At 54.7% G+C, this 18,868-nt stretch overlaps 1 protein-coding gene across 1 annotated transcript in view; it reads left to right on the top strand.

Moving 5' to 3' along the window:
• Positions 1 to 11,635, top strand: part of SLC39A11 (solute carrier family 39 member 11) — a gene marked incomplete at its 3' end in the record, with an annotated part of 80,135 nt that extends 68,500 nt beyond the window's left edge. Inside the window, exons 8-10 of the mRNA XM_080356364.1 lie at positions 10,039 to 10,137; positions 11,236 to 11,394; positions 11,557 to 11,635. Coding sequence (XP_080212490.1) covers positions 10,039 to 10,137; positions 11,236 to 11,394; positions 11,557 to 11,635 — 337 coding nt within the window. The remainder of the gene's footprint in view (positions 1 to 10,038; positions 10,138 to 11,235; positions 11,395 to 11,556) is intronic.
• Between the last annotated feature and the right edge of the window lie 7,233 nt (positions 11,636 to 18,868).

Genomic DNA, 18,868 nt, shown 5'->3' with positions numbered 1-18,868 from the left:
AAATGCGGTGGGAAAGCTCTGTGTGCTGCGGTGTTGTTATTGAGCTGCCTTCAAAGCCACCAGATGTTTTCCTCACCAGGAAATCATTTGTTCTCCTGCAGTGCCTGGACAGTCTATTATCCTGCTTCTCATTTTGGTGCAATGCCGGGCGGTTAAATCTGGGGTCTTGCAGCGTTTTGTTGCTCAGCCCCTGACGGGGAGAGATGCGGGCAGGGAGCAAAGACCTTGTTTTCCAGTGCTGGGGTCGGGAGCAGAGCTGGAATGCGTTCCTGGTCCTCAAAAACCATAGCTCGGGTTGATCACAGCGATCCGGGGTGCTGGAGACTGGCTTCAGGGCGAACTGAAGTTGGTGGAGACTTCCCCGGTGCCAAGCAGGTCCCTGGAGCCCAGCAGGGACCCTGTCCTGCGGTACCACGGGTCCCCCGGGCCATGGGAAGGTGCTTGTGTCCCAGTGTCGAGCAGATGTGGGGGAGCCGTGCTGAGCCCCCCAGATAGAGGGAACCCTGCATCAGGCAGGGCTGCAGCTGGGAGAGCGGCTCCGTGGTGGTTCTTGGCAGCAAACTGCGTCTTGAAGGGTTTACCTTGGCCTCACGATGCTGGTCCTGTCTCCTGCCAGGCTGGGGAGGTTGGGGGGGTCCGTTCCCCCATCCCTGTGCAGGGTCAGGGCCCAGCTTGGGGGGCAGCTGCCCTTTTCGGAGGATGCTTTTTCTGCTCTTTGAGTCTCTCAGAGAGTCACTTTGGCCGGGGCTGCTTTTCCGTCACTCAGCTGTTGAGGGGCAGCTGCTGTTTCCGAGGCAGCCCGGTCGCTCTGGGCTGGGGACGCTGCTGGGGAGCTCGTGGAGATGCCGAGGAGAGAATGGCAGAGCTGCAGAGGGTACTGGACCCTGCAGAGGTACCGGGCAGGGCTGGGAGCGATGGGCAACATCTTCCAAAAGCAGCCACATGGGAGGAGGTGGAGGGGCTTCTAGAGCAAACAGGTGCTTTGTGCTTTCCTTCAATTCAGAAACCAAAATTCCCAGCGTTGAAGTCAGTTCAGGGGAAACCTGCCCGGTGAGCAGAATCCCCCGGGCTCTGTGGCTGCGTGTTGGAGGCTCCTTCACTGCATTGGTGCAGGCAGGTTTGGTGGCAACACTCATTCTTCTTTCCTTGCCCCATTCCTTATGTGAACCGGGCTGGTTGAAGGCGCTGGCAGCCCGGTGGGTGTGCAGCCCTGTCCATTGCCCGGGCTGGCGGAGGAGAACACCCAAGAGAGCAGGTAGATCCCCAGAGCCTGGCTGGGAGCCGGGCTGTTGGCTGCAAATCCCTCGCTGGCTGTTGGCATTTACATCACCATTTGTATAAATAGTCTCCCCTCTTCTCTCTCACTTCTTCCTTCTCCCTTGCTCAAGTGTCTAGACCGAGGAGGGTTTTTGGTTGATTTGTAATACTTACGAGAGACAGCTGGCCTCCCGAGCAACATCTGGCTCCGTGGAAAGTCTGTGTAATGGTTGCGTTCCCCCTTTCGGTGGTGGTCACTGGGTCTGCAGATACATCCTGAAGGGCAGGGGATGCCCAGAGCAGCTCCCATGTGGAGCTCTTTGGCTTCTCACCCTCATGGGAGAGGACTTTGTGGGGAGCTGCCCAGCCCGTTCCTGGGTGTGCTGTTGGCCAGCCAAATGGTTTCTGGCCAAGCTGTGGCTGCGTGCTGCAAGAGCCTTGCAAGAGGAGGATTCAGCTCTGCCTTTGCAAGAACCCATGGAGGGACCTTCCCAGCTCCCCCAGTGCCACCCCGGCCATGAGCAGGGACATCTGCACCAGCTCAGGGTGCTCAGAGCCCCATCCAGCCTGGCCTGGGATGTCTCCAGGGATGGTTCATCCACCACCTCTCTGGCCAACCTGGGCCAGGCTCTCACCACCCTCAGGGCCAGCAATTTCTTCCTCATGTCTAGCAATGGCATGTCCTCATGTCATCCTCTGGCATTTTGCAGGAGAGCAGCTGAGGAGGAGCACAGCGGGGTCCTGGGGCCGGCTCTCCGTGGTGGTCCAGGCTGTGCGTGATGCTCCGTATGGAGGATGGACAGCGATGCGATCGCAGCGGGTGCTGGGGAGGATGGGTCAGTCGGGAGGTGAGCACCAAAGCCAACCTGCCCTTGAACCTGGTCCCTGCTCCCGCGGGACAAAGCGTCGGGTGCTGCTCCCTCCCCAGCCCCAACAGCCCAAACCTGGCAGGTGTGTGTTGTCCAGGACCTCACCACAAAGGTCTCTCCTTCCCCAGCTTTGATCGGCAAAGTGCACCCGTTCCTGTTCACCTTAAAAGAGAGCAAAGAAAAAAAGCGGAGAAAGAAAAAGCCATTATCCCTGTTTATCTTACCAAGATAATGCCAAACAAGGCTCACTTTGAACACCAGGTTGGGTCTTTGCAGCCCCAGTGGCCTGTTCCTCTCTCTCGCAGCCTGGTTTAAAAATAAACCCTCTGAGGAGGGGAAGCGATTTGAATGAAGACATTGTTACTGTACACGGTGCGATAATGGGGCCTTTTATAGCTACAGCTGTTAGTAAATTGTTTAGTTCCAGGTTTTCAGGCTGCATAAAGGAGCTGCTCTGCCGCTCTCGCTCTTCCCCGGTGCGTTTTAACAGCGATGCTGCAGGAGAGGGGAGAGGAGAAACTGCTTCAGGACTTTTAATTTTGTTCTTAGCTAATGATCCCCATCAGGGTGTAAATGTGGACGCACGGGAATGGTTTGTGAGCCCTTTGGCGCAGCTGTGGCGTGGGAGCGAGGGTGATGCTGAGCTCCATCACCCTGGTACCGGCTGAGAGAGGATGGGTGAAACTCAAGGCATCTGTTTTTGGGCAGCGACGGGGCCGTGTGTGCCCGCGGCTGCCCAGCTCTGGAGGACAAGCCCTAAAAAATGCCCCCTACACCATTTCCCTGCCCCCCCCAGCTTGTAATTTGCACTGAGATTTCCATGGCATGTGAAATAATCTTCTGTGTGAAACGTGCTTGCAGTTTGAAGATTCGTACAAAAAGGAGAGGGCTGGCGTTTTCGCATGAAGCTATAAACGTTAATTGGCAGCTATTATTGGGAATTTGGATAGGTGGGCCATAATCCCAGCCCTGCTTTTAGACCACCCAGCTTCTGTGTGTGTTTAATTTTCTATGAAATATTTTAACAGCCTTTATAGGGTTCTGTATCTCCCTCCAGCTCCAGCCCTACCTGAGATCAATACAGCCACATCATTAAATCCCGCTTTATTTATGGGTGTGCCTGTATGAATATGTAAAAATTTAAATTTTCCGCAGCCCAGCGCTGTTTAAAATGGGGTTAACGAGGGTTAACACGTGAGGGTTGTCTTAAGATATTAAAAAATAGGTGATTCTGACTTGTAGGGTCTGAACCGGCACCTCCTGGTGATGGTTGTGTGGGAGGTGCTGCCGGTGGCTCCGTGGTGGCTGCTGGGGACGGGTGATCTTGGAGTCGTTTCTGCCCCAGCCATCACCTTTGGGAACCAGCTCATGGGTGCGAACTCTCCCATCCCCAGACTCCTGTTTCTATGGTTGGTGCTGTTCTGCCTGTACCAGTTTGGTGGGATTTGCAGGGCGCCTCGGAGCTGGCTGTCCGCAGGGCTCAAATTGAACTCCAGCAAGCGGGGAAGCGATGCTGAGAATGGGACGTGATGTTTTCATCCGTTCATAAGTACCCGTTAACTTTTTAGCTAGGTAGGAGTAACTGTGCAAATGGCAATTTGTCCGTGTGATGGGTTCTGCTTTCCATTAGGTGCCGCGAGAGCAGGTGGGACAAGGGCCATCGCTCCCGGCTATCGTGTCTCCTGCAAAGGTGGTTTTGCAGGGTGTGAGTCCAGCGCTCGCTCACGTCTTCTGCTGGTTTTGCAGGTACCAGCTTGGAGAGCGGGAGCCGGGCAAAGCCCGGCCAATGCTGGCGGGATCCTGCGCTCACCGGTCGTGTTCACACTCTCATCTGGCGGCGGTTTAAAGCGCCGAGGCTGCCCGAGCCTTTCCCGCTGCGCAGCCCCGATCAGAACGCGGCGACAGAGAGGAGCGAGCAGAGCGCGCGGAGCTCGTGAAACGTGTCTTTGTGCTTCCCCGAGCGGGGCAGACGTGAACTTTTACCCTGTGCGTGAGACTGACTCATAAATCAAACAGTTACATAAATAACCGGGCAGATAAGAATAAAGAATTTAAAACTCCGGAGGAATAAATAGCTCTCGGACAATAGGGAGCCCTCGGTGCGATGCGGCGGTTGATCTGTGCTGCCGTACCAGCCCCGTGCCCACTGGCCGTGCACGGCCCTGGTTTCTGTCCCCTGTCACCCACCCCGGATGACGTTGAGGTTTTGAACTTGCTGTTGCTGGCAGTCACGGGTGTTGGGGCACAGCGGAAGGGGTGGAGGTGTCCAGACTTGTGGGCTTTTTGCTGAGTCCCCCCAGCTTCACTGCCAGGGGGAGGAAATACCCTGTGGGGCATCTGAGCCCACGCTGGCAGCGCCTGGTACCCAGGGTGACAACCCTCAGTGGCACCGTGTATCTCCTGCGATGTCCTGGCACCTTTGGCCAGCTGCCTCCCAGGGCTTGCCCACCTTCGTGCACCTCAGTTTCCTGGGCCAATTAAGCCATAACGATAACGGGTTGGTGCTTCACGCAGGAAGGGTTCGGGGGCTCGGTCCTCCCCGGGGAGCGCAGGAGGATGCAGCGACTGTGAGATGCAGGAGGAGCTGGCTCTGGGTTTGCTGTCGGTGAAGCGGGATTTGGGAGGGTAGGTGGGAAGAGCCCGAGTGCTCATACAAATCTGGCAGAGCTGTGTGTGCTGCGGGCAGGACACAGAACACGCCAAAGGGAATAAAAAAAGAAGTCCTGCATGTTTTAGCTCGGTGATATAACCTGAAGATGGAACCAGCTCGGGCACATGATGAGGGGTGATGAGGGGTGACCTTATTAATGTTTATAAATATATAAAGGGTGAGTGCCATGAGGATGGAGCCAGGCTCTTCTCGTTGGCAAACAATGATAGGACAAGGGGCAATGGGATCAAGCTGGAACACAAGAGGTTCCACTTAAATTTGAGAAAAAACTTCTTCTCAGTAAGGGTGACAGACACTGGAACAGGCTGCCCAGGGGGGTTGTGGAGTCTCCTTCTCTGGAGACATTCAAGACCCACCTGGACATGTTCCTGTGCAACCTCACTTAGGCGTTCCTGCTCCAGCAGGGGAATTGGACTAGATGATCTTTTGAGGTCCCTTCCAATCCAGAACATACTGTGATACTGTGATACATGGATGTGTTTGGGTGCTTCATGCACAGACCCATCCCTGTCACCTCGGTTGGTGCTGCTGGCCGGGTGATGCAGCTCTTGGAGCCCCGGCCATGCGGAGGGGAGGAGGAGATGTGGAAGTGGCAGTGCCGAAAGGGCCACGTTCTGGGGAGCAGGTGTGTTTCCATTGGGATGTGCAGGGCTCAAACCCATGTCCGTCTCATCTTGTGCTTTTGTGGTTCTCGTTGGGGATGGGTGTCCGTGCAACTGTCCAACCCGTTCCTGCCTCCTGATCTTTTGCGCCACAAACTCTTTCCTGCCACTTCTCCTCTTCCCTTTGCTTCCCTTCAGCTGTACCGGCCTTTGGTGCCGTTTGGAAAGCAGCTCGCTCGTGGTGTGGTTTGGGAAGAGGTTTTGCTCTTGACATCCAAATGGAAACAGGATGCCTATTTTTTTCAGATTTCACTCAGATATAATTTCCAATCTGTTTGTACATCTGCGTAACTGGGAAATGGTGCAGTGTGTACCAGCCTGGTTGTTCCTTTCCCACTGGGGAGGAGACCTGAGGGGTTTTGGGCTCGAGGCACCGTGTGATGGGGCCACACACTGCATCCCCTGCATGGGATGGGGCCACACATTGTGCATTTCTGCGTTCCCATGGCCATCAGGGCTGGTGGGTGCACTCAGGAGGACGAGACACTGTAGGTTTGTATCCACTTTTTTTTTCTTAAATCATTTTGAGTGTTTGAGATGAAAGATAGTGTATTATCAAGGGGAAATTTGTGGGAGTAACATCCTCCCACCTGCTTTTACACATTTGGCTTTTAAAACACCCATCACTTAAAGCAGTGGGAGCAGCCATGGATGGGTCAGGCTGTTTGCCGGGGACTGGAGCGTGGTCCGATGGCCATGGGGCTGACGGAGGGGACCGTGGCCACCCCGTCCCCCCGCAGCTCCCCACGGTCTAACAGGTAGGACAGGAACGGGGAACGCGGCGGTTCCTGCGCTGGCCACTGAGCTCCTTCCCACCTGCGAGTCCTGATCAAACACCTCGGCGGGCGGCCCGAGCGGGAGCCCTGATGTAATCCCGGGAACCCAAAACAATCGGCCCTTTCATGGCACGACGATAACAATCAAAACAGTATGTAAGGGCCCTGCCATGCAAGAATACACATGCACATTATACACTGGAGGGAATTGAAAGCTGTAGTGAAAAGGGGCTTGTTAAGAATATGTAGCCTGCTTTCATAATCAGTTTGTAAAAGAATAGGCCCTTGAAAACAAGGGTTTAGGCTTATAGAAGGCTTTCTGTGCCTTGACCTTGCAAATATGCAGAGATGCCAACTTTTTTTTGAAAGTGAACTTGCAGTCTCCCAGCGTGGTGCCATAGCTGTTGGCAGGCGAGCCAGGGGTAGGAGGTCCAGCCCCGCGCCGGTCCCGGGGCACACGGAGCCTGTCCCTCTCACCACGAGGAGCTGGTCCTCGGCGGAGCTCCATCGGGATGCTGTGGTTTTACCTTTTCTTCCTTAAATCCGCAGCCCTGGGCTGTGCTGCAGCGGAGGATGAGCCAGCGCGAGGGCAGAGCCGTCTGTCCCGTGAGACCCGGTGTCACTGGCACTCTACAGAGCTCGCGTGTGGGTGGCATGTGTCCCGGTGACGGTTCTGGTCCCAGATCAAGAAGGTCATGGAGAACGTCACTGTCTTCAGCCCCGTTTTATAGGTGGAGAAGCACAGGCAGAGAGATGGGAGAGGTAACATGTCCAGTGCACGTTGGCTTCTTGATCCTTAATGCTTCCGAGGACACTTGAGGCCATTGTTCCCAAATGGAGGAGACACACAAGTGCCGTTCCTGCCTTGGCCAGGGTGCCGGTGGCACAGCTGCTAACGGGACACGCACGTCCCCAGGGAGAGTCCGGTGCAGTTTCCCCTGGGCTGCTCTCTCTTTACATCGATACATGTTGGTGGGTTGGGGATGAGCCGCAGGTCATCCCCCTTCTCTGCAAAGTGTCTCCTACCGGTACATGGGTGACCCATCAGACAAGACGGGATCTCCTTCTAACACCTCTTTACCGGTTATTCCCCACCCTCCTCGCTTCAGAGACCCTCATGTCTCCAAACATTTCATTCTGACGGTTGTCTCTCTGGCTACGTTAGCTCCTGTCCCCGTTGTCAACTCTGTGTCCCATAGCTCGCCGTGGGCACGTGGAGGTTCGGCTCCCCTGGGCCAAGCCGCCCCAGTCCAGCTTTGTGCATCTGTTTTACAACGTGTTTCTTTGCAGTCGGGGGAAGCCTTCCAAGAATCCCCACCTATTTCCGTAATAAGGACGCCTTTGTTTTCCCCGTACACAATGCAGCTTTGATTCCGTCGCTTTCTCACCAGCCGCGTTGCCGTCAGCTCGACACTGGAGCTATGAGAAGGTGTGAGGTGTGCGCGGCGAAGGGGGAGAGGAATGTCCCCTGGGATGGTTTCATTTCACGGTTGGGGTATTGGAGGTAAATCTGCTTTGCCGTAGCACCTGGACATCTCCTGAGATACTGCAAACAGAGGTGGCCTGAGCAGCGAGTGGAGGTACCTTCATGCTCTGAACCGAGGCAAAGCAAATAGGAAGGCTTAAGTGTTCCTGGCCTCCATGAAGTCATGGAGGTGTCCTTGTCCTGATGAGATTAGAGTCCCTGCAAAAGGGTCAAAAGGCCCCAGAGTCCAAGAAATGTTGAGGCAGAGCTGCGGTGGGAGGAAGGTTTGACGTCCTCGGGGTGGAGGAGTGTGGTGAGCAGAAGACCTTTGTAGGCCAGGACATGACACGGGGACCTTCTCAGCCTGATGCTGAGCCCAGAAGGTCCGTTCTCCCCCATGGGTGTTCCAGGTCAGAAGAAACCCCACATGCATGGACCCCTGTGTTCAGGGTCTTGCCATGCTGCGCACCAAAGCTCTGTGTTCCTGCACCCCATGTCCACCCGAGGGCTGGCACCCATGCAGCGTGATGCCAACACCTGCTTTTCTTGGGAGAACGGGTTAAAATCTTGCCCTGGGAGGGGACACGTGTTGCTGTCACCCTGCTGAGGGCTGGGGGGTGGCCGGGGAGCAGCGGGTCTGTGTTGCTGCTGGATCGCACCCGCCAGGCTCCTGCGGGCTGTCTATCTCCCTTTCCCCTGTCCCTTGGGCTTTCTCTCCCATGGGGTGAGGGGTCAGCACGGGGTCCCCCCTCCCGGCAGGACAGGGAGTGAGGGGCGGCTCACCCCCCATCCCATACAGACCCCTCCATTCACACCTCCCTCTCCCACCCCGTTAATTTGTTGTGGTCGGGGCCAGTAATAGCTGCTTTGTGCGAAGGCGAGGGAAGGAGGAAAAAAAACCAACCCAGCGCACAGACAGCGGCTCCAGTGTTTTCTAAAAGGGATGTTTTTCCCCCTCGGTTCTCTCTCTCTTTCCCTTGAATAATGTTTTTGATTGTAATAGCCTGTCCTGGTTAGGGAAACCCACAGCCTCTCCCCCTTCCCCTCCCCTCTTCTGTAAACCCTGCTAGAAGTTTAAACAACCCAGAGAGATTTTTTCTCACCAGTCTTATTTTACTAATAGGAAACAAGTGTTTAAAGCAGCAAAAGGAGCTTTCAGCTGCCGGCAAAGGAACCTTGTGGAGAAGCTCCGGGTCCCGCTCGGAGCCGTGGGCTGGGGCAGGTCCCAACCTGTCCCCTCACTGCTGGAGCTTTGACCCCCATGGGACGGTCTCGGTGTCCCCCAGGGATGGACCGTGGGCAGTTCCACCAGCACACACCAGCAAAGCCACGATGGGAGAAACGCTCTGACTGTGGAACAAGTTATCGTTTGCGCTCGGCGTAGGGAGCCCACGCCATGAGAAATGAGCCCTGTTTGCTTGGGTGCTTGCAACACTTTTGTTCTTTGAGTGAAAGAGCTAAAAAAACCAACCCATATCCTATCTTCTCTTTCACCAAAAATTCCCAAACTCCCAGTGAGCTGGAATGGAGGGAAAGGAGCATTCCTGAGGCTGGAGCAGATCCCGGTGGTGCTGGGAGCAGCTCGACGAGGTGCCGGCACACGGGCTGTGGATGCACCAAACCCTCCCGCTGCAAATCCACCTCTCGTGAGCACCGGCTGCTCCCAGAGCTGTTCCCCGTCTGGATAAGCTCCAGGTGATGCGCTGGTCCCACTGGGCGCTCTGGAGGTGGATGCTGAAATAGCTACTGGGTCTAAGTATGGAAGGGGAGAGGACAAGTGAGGAGAAACCTCACCTAACTCTTGGACATCCCTCCAAACCATCCCTCGGCTGTCAGCTCTAAGAGCTGTGTTTGCTGCTGCTGGCGACACGGGGCTTTACCTGGAGTGTTTTAACTTCACCCTGCCTGCCTTCCTAACCCCTGTTACCAGACTTCTTATCTCAGTGGTTCCCACAGCCGCATCCCTCCTCCCGTGTCACTTTGATTGCCCCAAAAGCCGGGTCCAGGGATGCTGCAGCTCCTGGGATGCCTCAGGTTGGAAACTCCTCGTCCCTGGACAGGTTCCTGCTCCTCCATCTGGTCTCTGTCGCTCCCAGCGCTGGTGCTGAAGCTGATGAAACGCTGCAGAGCTCTTTGGAGATGAAATTTGCTGTGTTCATGTCAAATATTAGCATGACGAGCCGCAGGGCAAGCTGCGCTTCCATTCCAAAGGCAGATCTTTAATAATGTTGTCTTTTTCCCCTCGCTGCCAGCAGCCTGCCCCAGGCTGTGCTTTGCACGTTATATATATATTTATATATGTATGTCTCTGTATATTTTTGCTTTTTTGTTTGCATAGGAACTTAGCGATCGGGATTGGGATTCAGAACTTCCCGGAGGGCCTGGCCGTCAGCCTGCCTTTGCGCGGCGCTGGCTTTTCAACATGGAAAGCGTTCTGGTAAGCTGAGCTCCTTCTCAGCCACGCTCCTGGTGAGCAGGTGCCTATAGATCTCCACCCCATATACATCCGTGTTGCTTGGTCCGAGCGCCCAGCTCCCGGGGGATTCCTCGGTGATGCCGGTGTCACCCCATCCCGCTTCAGCTGAGCTCCCCAAATCCTGCACTAAACAGGGTGGGTTTTTTTAGATTATTATTATTATTTAAATGTTGTTTCATTTTTTTCCTCTCACTTCACTCTGGGCTGGATTTCAAACCCACTTTTTTCTTCTCCTCGAGGTATAAAAAGCCAAGGGCGCGAACCCTGCAAGCGCGGGGCCGTGTTCCTGCACGTGCGCCAGGTGATGGATGGAGGGCCGGGGGCGGCGGGGAAGCTGCTCCCGCTTTGCTTTCTTTCCCTCCCACCCACGTCTGGTTCAGTGGGTGCTGGGACTTGCACTGGGATCGCTGCTGCTGGGAAGGGAGTTCCCATGGTCCGGAGAGTTAAAACGGTCTTAGAGGGAAAGAAAATGGGGAGGAAGAGCACAATTTCATAGAGTCATTTTGGTTGGAAGAGCCCCTCAAGATGATTGAGTCCAACCGTCACCCCACCCCCGGCACTGCCCCATGTCCCTAAGAACATCATCTCTGTGTCTGCTCAACCCCTCCAGGGATGGTGACTCCAACACTGCCCTGGGCAGCCTGTTCCAATGCCCAACAGCCCTTTGGGGAAGAAATCGTTCCCCAGATCCAACCTCAACCTCCCTTGTTTGTCCTCCAACTTCAGGCCATTTTGTCCTGGTTGAGGCTGTGCCCGATGCCCTCTTTGGGACTGAGCTGTGCTGGTTGGAAATGTTTCCTCTCTGAGCCATCCCTGCTCATGAGCTGGATGCCCAAATCCTGGAGAGCTCTCAGGAGAAGGAATTAGATTTCATCTTAATTCCCGTCCTAGACAAATCAGCCAGGTTTGGTCAAACCACTATCATTGCTTGTGTAAAATCATCCAGGTGGCTCGGCTTGGTGTGGCTGGGTGGGTATGGTGACCCTGGGGGAGATGTGGGGACAGGGGGCAGAGCCCCTCAGCCCTGGCTCCTGTGCCTTTGAGTGGGGATTTTTGCAGGTACGGGCAGCTGAGCGGAATGGTGGAGCCCTTGGCCGGCGTGTTCGGTGCCTTCGCCGTGGTGGTGGCCGAGCCGCTGCTCCCCTATGCCCTGGGCTTTGCCGCCGGAGCCATGGTCTACGTGGTGATGGACGATATCATCCCCGAGGCACAGACCAGGTGAGACCGCGCGGTGACACTGGTGGTGGATAGGCATGGGGGAAGCACAGGGGAGGCTGGAAGACCCTTGGTTGTCCAGTTGAGATATAAAGCAGCGCTTCCCCAGCCAAAAAGCCGGTCCTGGCTCCCCAGAGCTCACACCATCCCCTTTTGTCCCTGCAGTGGCAACGGGAAGCTGGCGTCCTGGACCTCCATCCTGGGCTTCGTGGTGATGATGTCCCTGGACGTTGGGCTGGGGTAGGGCAGCGCCCGCTGCGCAGGAGAAGACACAGAGCCACGTGGAACTGGACATGCGTTGTATATATATTTTTTTTGATCTGGTTTGGTGTTGATTTCCTATGATTTTATATCTCTTCCTCCCCTCCAATGTCATGTCGATGGTTTTCAAAGCACAAATACGGGTGGTTCCTCGCAGGTCCTGGTTTCCTTTCGCCACCAGATTTTTCCTTTCCTCTCTGGAGGGTTGTTGGATGAAGCATCAGTCGGGCTGCAGGTCACCCCATCCCTTCCCGCCGCGCTGGGCTGGTCGCTCTGAGTCTGGATTCTCATCATCTTTGTTCTGTAGAAGATTAGAAACTCCCTGTGGTGTGTTTAGGCTGGTCCGTGCTTGAGCACCAAGGTGCTTGAATGGAGCGAACTCCTTACGCTGCTTTGGAAAGGCAGGGAAAGCTTTAGGGCAGGATAACACGGGCAGTGCTCTGCGGGATCACGGGTCTTGTGCATCCTGCTGGTCCTCGGGAATGGTTTTGGGTGTTATATTAGTTTTAATGGATGCAAATAGTCCAGGCAAATAAAAATGAATTTTCTTGGGATCTTTGTAAGAGGGAAATATCTTTTCCTAAATTTGTCTCTGAAGCGGGGCATTGATCCAGCACATTGTGTCCAATACCTTGAGGTTTTCTCTTGCAAAAAAGAAAAAGGGCAATAAGAATATTTGCGTTTTCTAGCCTGTCCTCTCTGAAAAGGGCAGGCGTGCTCAGACACGTTGATGATGTGCTCCGTGACGGGTACAGCAGGATGTGTTTCCATATGGGTGGCTCTGGCCGTACCGAGCGATGGCTGGTTTACGGCAGCTGGTTCCAATGGTCCATAACCCCCCACAACCCAGCGCAGGTTGTTCCCAGTGATGCCCCCGGTCACATTTCACCTTGCAGAAGAGCCCGGAGCTGCGGCAGGAGCCGAGCGTGCCGGGAGCTCTCGTCTTCCTGCGCAGCAGCGGGATGGAACAACTCATCAGGGTGGATTAATTATCCCACCTGAAGAGCCAGGAACATGCACCGCGTGCCCCTGTCTCCTCACCCCCTGCTTGCCAAGCATCTCCTGTCGAACGGCTGTTCCCGAGCAGGCAGGATCGTGCCAGGGATGCGCTTGAGCGAGGAGCAAAGCCTCGAAACTGGAAGGATGCTGCAAACCCTCTCCCTCTGCGCTAAGGATGCTTCTCTCTTTGGGCAAAAGGGTTTTGTTAGACCCTTCTGCAGGAATAACTGGATCATCACCCATCTGCTGCCTGGATCAGGCCGGGGGGCCCGGGGGGAGCAGGGCTGCAATGTGGGGGTCACAAACCACCGTTGCGTCCTGCTGGAGAAGCTGCAGGGAGGGCGGCCGAGGGGAACAGGCTTGAATAAACTAAGGAATCAACTAAGCTGGAGCCATGCGTTTCTGTTTGGTTCTTTTTCTCTTGGTTGGATTTCATTTGTACTTCGTTTGTGTGTCACTGTGGATGATGCAAAACTGCTGTTTGCCAATGGATTTGACCTTTTAACTGTGATTGGTTTCAATAAATGGGAAATTCAGAGTTTGCACTGATTTATTCGGGTGCTATAAAGCTGTACCTTTGCTTCTCCTCCCTGTGTTCTGTTACGGTTCTTTTCTCCAGCTTAACTGTTCCTGGCTTGTCCAAGTTGCCCTATGGCCACTGTGGCAAAGCTGAGCAATCTCACCGCTCTCCACCTCATTTCTAGGCACACTAGAAGTGTTTGTAAAGCGTTTAACCCTCTGTTTTCAGCCAAAAGCCTTTGCCAGAAACTTAAAAACCTCAGGAGTGTCCACAGGTCGGGATTTTTTTCAGACTTGTGTATTTTCTTCTTCAATTTCTGGCGTGTGATGTAAGTTGGTACAAAAAAACCCCCATGTTATATATTTAAAGGCAGCCTTGTAATCAGGTTGTTGCGAGATAATATCACCTAAAGCATTTAATCCTGCTTAAGATGTAGCCAGTTGAGGTAATTATGTACATTGGACCTGTAGGAGGGTGATGCAGAAAGCACGTATGAAGATCTTTTCTGTTTGTACCCTGGAGGCAAATGAAATTATATATCTATTCCTTGGGATGCTTGAAAAGCTGGCGGGTGTGCCCGGCTATGGAGCTGGGGCTGGGAGAGCTTTGCCCAGCAAAGTAGATGCAAAAAAGCCCAGCAATGCAACACTGGGTGTATTTTGCTGCTTTTCTTGTGCTGCTGCTTCTTTTTTTGAACCACTGAGACATTTCTGCCTCGCAGAATGATGATTCTGCCCTGCAGAATGACCGTGGGCACGGTGTGTAATGGGGCAGGGGAGCCGCGGGATGCGCGCCCGAGCGCATGGGGAGCGCGCGGTGGCTGGGGAGGCTGCACTGGCTCGGGTGCGCGGCGCCGTACGCGTGTTTGCCGGCGGATTAGGGCTTTGGAGAGGGGATTATTTGGAGCTGAGAGTGTGGAACACAAAGCGTTGAGCTTCTCCCTCCGGGGATGTGGCTGATCCATCCTGCCTGGAGTCGCGGTGCGAGGAGAAAGCGCCGTCCCCTTTGCTCCGGGCAAATCCCACCTTGGTGCCATGCCAGGCAGCTCCGGGTGGGTGGCATGTGGGGACACAGAGGTTGTCACCGTGACACGACGCCTGCTCGGCTGCTGCTCTTCCCTGGAGCGAGCGTGGTGAAGGGCCATGGTCACGGTTGTGCCACCGGGGCAGGGATGGCCGCCTTCCTTTCCCTGCACCGTCGTGACACGGCGCACGTCACCCCGTGCCCGGTGCCATGACTCAGGGAGCAGGAATGGGTGGGTGAGCCCGTCCGTGGGCGCCGGGCGCTCGCCGGGTGCCGGGGAAGGTGAAGGCGGCTGCGGATTGCAGGGCTGGGCGGGGACAGAAAAACCTCGAGCGAGGGCTTTGCACGCAACCGAACAATAATCCCATTATTAGGGCTCATGCCGTCAAACAAAACACAGCACAAAACATTACTCGGGCTTGCGAGATGCGCGCCCAGGGTAGTTTGTAGCACCTGAGTCATTGCTTGTAAAGGAATGGATTTCACCTCCCTCCTCTCCCCTCGGGAAAGAAACAATTCAAACCTGAAGACAAAATGACTTCTATTCTTTGTATGCGGACTTTGTTGTACTTGGCAACGAAGCTGCAATTAAAATTGAGACGTTCTCTCTCTCTCCCGTGCGCTCACACGCAGGCTCTGGAGCAAACGTGCGGCTCCTCTTCCTCCTCCGGCCCCCAGCCCATCGCCCTGGCCATGGACCCCCAACCACAGCAGAGACACTATGGCTCAGGGTTCCCTTTCCTAGGGCAGATATTACAGGGTCATTGAGTTTCTAGGGGAGATTTAGTGCCAGCCTCTCTTCTTTGGGATATATTGGCACTTTCCAAGTGTGTGTATCTAGCCTTGTGCAGCCAAACAGCCCTCGAAAAGGTGTCCATGCTGGTCACTGGAACCGTAGCTCACAGGTCACCCCCCGGTTGCCTTTCTCCTGGCTGCTTTACTTAAAACCCCTAATTTTAGCCGACAGGTGGAAGGTGGTGACTGCAGAAGGTTCCTCTCTGTGTCACAGGGACGTTTTCCACGCAGTTTCTTGTGTGGGGTGGGAAGTGCCGACACGAGGGTGAAGCCCCATCAGTCCGGAGGGTTGTTCTTAATGGGAGAAGAGGGAAAATTACACACTATGGGAACTGCTTATTGCACAGCTCCAATCTTGGGACCTCTTTTCTTGTTTCAAGGCTTTTACAGTGTGGATGGCAGTCGTTACTATGTCCTAGGTTGAGATTTCTGGGCTATGTTTCTGAGCCTTAGAATCATTCGAGGCATTCTTGAAAGCAGGAAACTGAGCCTGAAGGTTTATTTTAATATAATACTACAAAATGCTGATGATAACTAAAAAGCTTTTGTGTCCAGAGCTGGTTGGATGGGGGAAACTCTTTAAATCTCTCGCTGTTTCCTTCTCGTGTTCTTACAGGAACAAGGAAAGTGTTGCAGCCCCAACACACGCTCGCTCCCCATCTCCTCCTGTACGATCCTTGTGCTCTGCCTGGAGCAGAAAACAGAACCGCCGCTCCAAAACTCCTGTGAAAACAGGAGGGAAGAGAATGGCCCAGATCTGCTTTGCTTTTACTGCAAAATAATTTCCCTGCCATAAAATTACCAGCGAGAGCCAAGGGAAGATTAGGTCATAGGGAAAAACACGGGTTGGGAAACAATGGAGGGAGGTGCTGGTAAGGGCAGGGGTGCGGGACCCCCATCTTCACTGGCCCCCCACCTCTGCCATCCCCAAACCCCAGCGCTGCTCCCCTGGCTCTGCACAGCGTGGGCAAAACCCTTCAGCATCCCCAGCCCTTTTTATTTCCAAAAATTACAATGTCAGTGAGGGCTGGAGCATCACAAAGAGCATGAAGCAGCATCTCATAACGTGCTTTATTTCCCCCCTTCTTTTCCAGACCATATCTGGCTCCAGCCCAACCCACCAGCTCGGATGGACAAACCCAGGTCCTTTCCCGGCATCCAGAGTCACTGGCGTGTCCCTGGAGGTCAGAGATCCCCAGGAATCCAGGGCATATACTTCAGAACCTGTCTTGGTGCAGGTTTCACAAGAGCCCTCCAGTTCTGGGGGTGGCTGCTCCCCACCAAAGAGAAAAACCCTTCAGAGACCAGGGAAACAAATCCAGACAACAAGGGGGCCCCAGGGCCTCCAGAGTCATTAAACAAATTAAGTTGTTCAGAAAAAGGAGGCCCAGGTGACTGGGTGTGAAAGCCCCCGAGGCCGCTGTAATTGCTGTGGAAAGGCAGCACTGGTGGGTGGAAAGGAGACAAAGAGATTTTGGGGGATTTTTTCCTCCTCCGGTGCAGCCGGCAGCAGCTCCAGCCCCTTTGACTTCATGGGGCGCTCAGAGACTTGGCTGCAGGGACACCTGATGTGATGCTGTGGTCCAGCTGTCCTGTCCCTGGGGATGGAGCTGCAGCTCCTCAAGCCCCCTGTGCTCTGCATGAGTATAGGCTGGCCATTCATTTCTTAAGGACATCCAATTTTCAGGTCCTTTTTATACTATAATCATCGTTATCTGATCAGCGCTTCTTAAATCAAGAAATCTGAAAACACCAGCGGGGAAAAACCACCTTCTGCTGCAAAGCTGCGAGCTGGGAGGGGATGATGTCCCTTCCAGAGCCAAATACTGAATAATTAGTCACAATTATTTCACATGGCCAGGAACACAGGGCCGTTTAGCACCGTGTGCCTCTCATGGGCACAGCTGGGCTGAGAAACCCCTTCTGCAAAGGTTTACAGTTCAGTGACCGCAGAGGGGTCTCTGCAGGGTCTCAGGCTGCTGTTAACACAGCAAGACACCCCACACAGGGTGGAAAACGCTGGTGAGACCCGAGAAGGGCTCTGAGGTTCCTCCTCCGGTCAGGGTGGCTTCTCTCCCATCTTTTTTCCTTTTCTCCCTCCCCCTCTCCTTGAAGCTCTCCGAAACAAGTGCTGGTTTATTGCAGATAATTTCCCAGCTGCACAAAGGCTGCCTTGTACCGCTGAGCTCCAGATGTTTAACATTTCAAAAAAGTAAAAGCCAAAACCCTCTAATCACAAGGTACCTGTTCCACTGGAGCACCAGCTGAGCTGCATGGGGACAGAGCCGCCTTCAGCCTCTGTCTCCCCGTTCCCCAGCAGATCCCAGCCCTTGGGACAGACCAGCATTCCTGGTGCATCACGGGGAGGGTTCACAGCGGGGATTTTGGTGGCCCTGGGGACAGTGATCTGCGGGTCTGGGTTGTCCCCATGGGCTCTGGGACAAGGTGCCCCCGGCCCCGCTCGGACGGACCCTGCACAGTGCGGGGCTGCGGTCCTGCGGGAGAGCTTTGCTCCATCCCGGCCCCATCCCTTGCACTGCAATCCCTTCATTGTTTCAAAAAAGCACATGACAAAAGGTAGGGAGATAATTACAGTCCCTTGCCCCCCCCTTATCTCCAGGGAGAGCGTGTTGGGCAAAGCGAAAACAGAGAATTCATTCTGGCGGTGACCGAGGCTCCGCGGAGCAGGCTCGGAGTGGCAGGCAGGGCTGATTTACTGCTGTTGTTCACAGCTATATTCAGCGTTTTATTGCGAGTGTAATTATTGTTCTCTGTCAGGATCTCGTGGAGTCGCCAGGCTGGCACCAGCCGTTCCCCGCTCCCCTGGGCAGGGGCCTGGGCAGTGTCCCCAGGCCTTGGGGACAGGCTGGGACCCGGCAGGCAGTGACCCCCTCCTTGCCATGGAGCTGCCATGTGCATCAGCGCCTGTTCCTGGTTGTTTCTCCCCAAAATGAGTGAGAAATGAAGGCGCACGGTGCCGCCATTCCAGGGCTGTGTGTCCCCCGTCCCCTGGGGAGGGATTTTCTGCAAAGGGTCATGGTGGAAGGGGGTGGTGACGGCCAGGGGATCGACCGTCCCCAAAGGTGTTTAAAAGGTGTTTAGACGAGGTTCTTAGGGACATGGTTTAGTGCTGGACTTAGGTTAGGTTGTGGCTGAACTCGATGACCCTGAGGGTCTCTTCCAACTGAAATGATTCTATGATTCTATGACCGGTCCCATGGGCACAGGGCAGAATCCCACCCAGCCTTTGCGGGATGAGGCATCTCGCCCTTACAGCCCAACAGAACAAGTGATGGTTTGGTGGTGCTGGAGGTGGAAACCCACGCGCAGGCGGGTGCTGGGATGCAGGAGGACACCATTCCATCCCTGTTTCCTGCCTGGGATGGATGCTCCAGCAGCGCAGTGCAGCCGACTGACCCTCTGGAAAGGGCTCCCAACCAGCGCAGCCCCTCGGCCCCTCATTCTCATGCAAAATGAGTGGGGGGAGGGAAGGGACCCCTCCTTTGGGGAGCAGAGCCCGGCAGCATCGCCACAGTGAAGTAATCCCCCCCCCCGGCACCCTGAGCACATAAAGCATCGCAGAGCACAAGTGCCTCTCTGTCCCCTCTCTTTCTTCTCTTTCCCTTTAATAATCTTACTCTTTTGTCCCCGTACGTTCACCCCCCATGTCATTGTCCCCTTCTGCTCCGGTAGCCGCTGCCCACGGCGGATGGACCCTCTGCCTTGGAGGTGCTCACGGTGCCACCTGTTTTTTCCACTTTATTTTCCAAGACACCTGCTGTATTTCTTTTATTATTATTATTTTTCGTCTCCGGTTTAGGGTCTGTTCAGTTTACTCCTTCTTCCCCTGCCCTGGGAGACCCGGTTAATGAGTAACCA

The sequence above is a fragment of the Nesoenas mayeri genome (genome assembly GCF_963082525.1).
Source record: "Nesoenas mayeri genome assembly, chromosome: 19".
Classification (NCBI taxonomy): domain Eukaryota; kingdom Metazoa; phylum Chordata; class Aves; order Columbiformes; family Columbidae; genus Nesoenas; species Nesoenas mayeri.
Note: the sequence above shows the minus strand (reverse complement) of the source record. Positions and strands in the feature narration are given on the sequence as shown.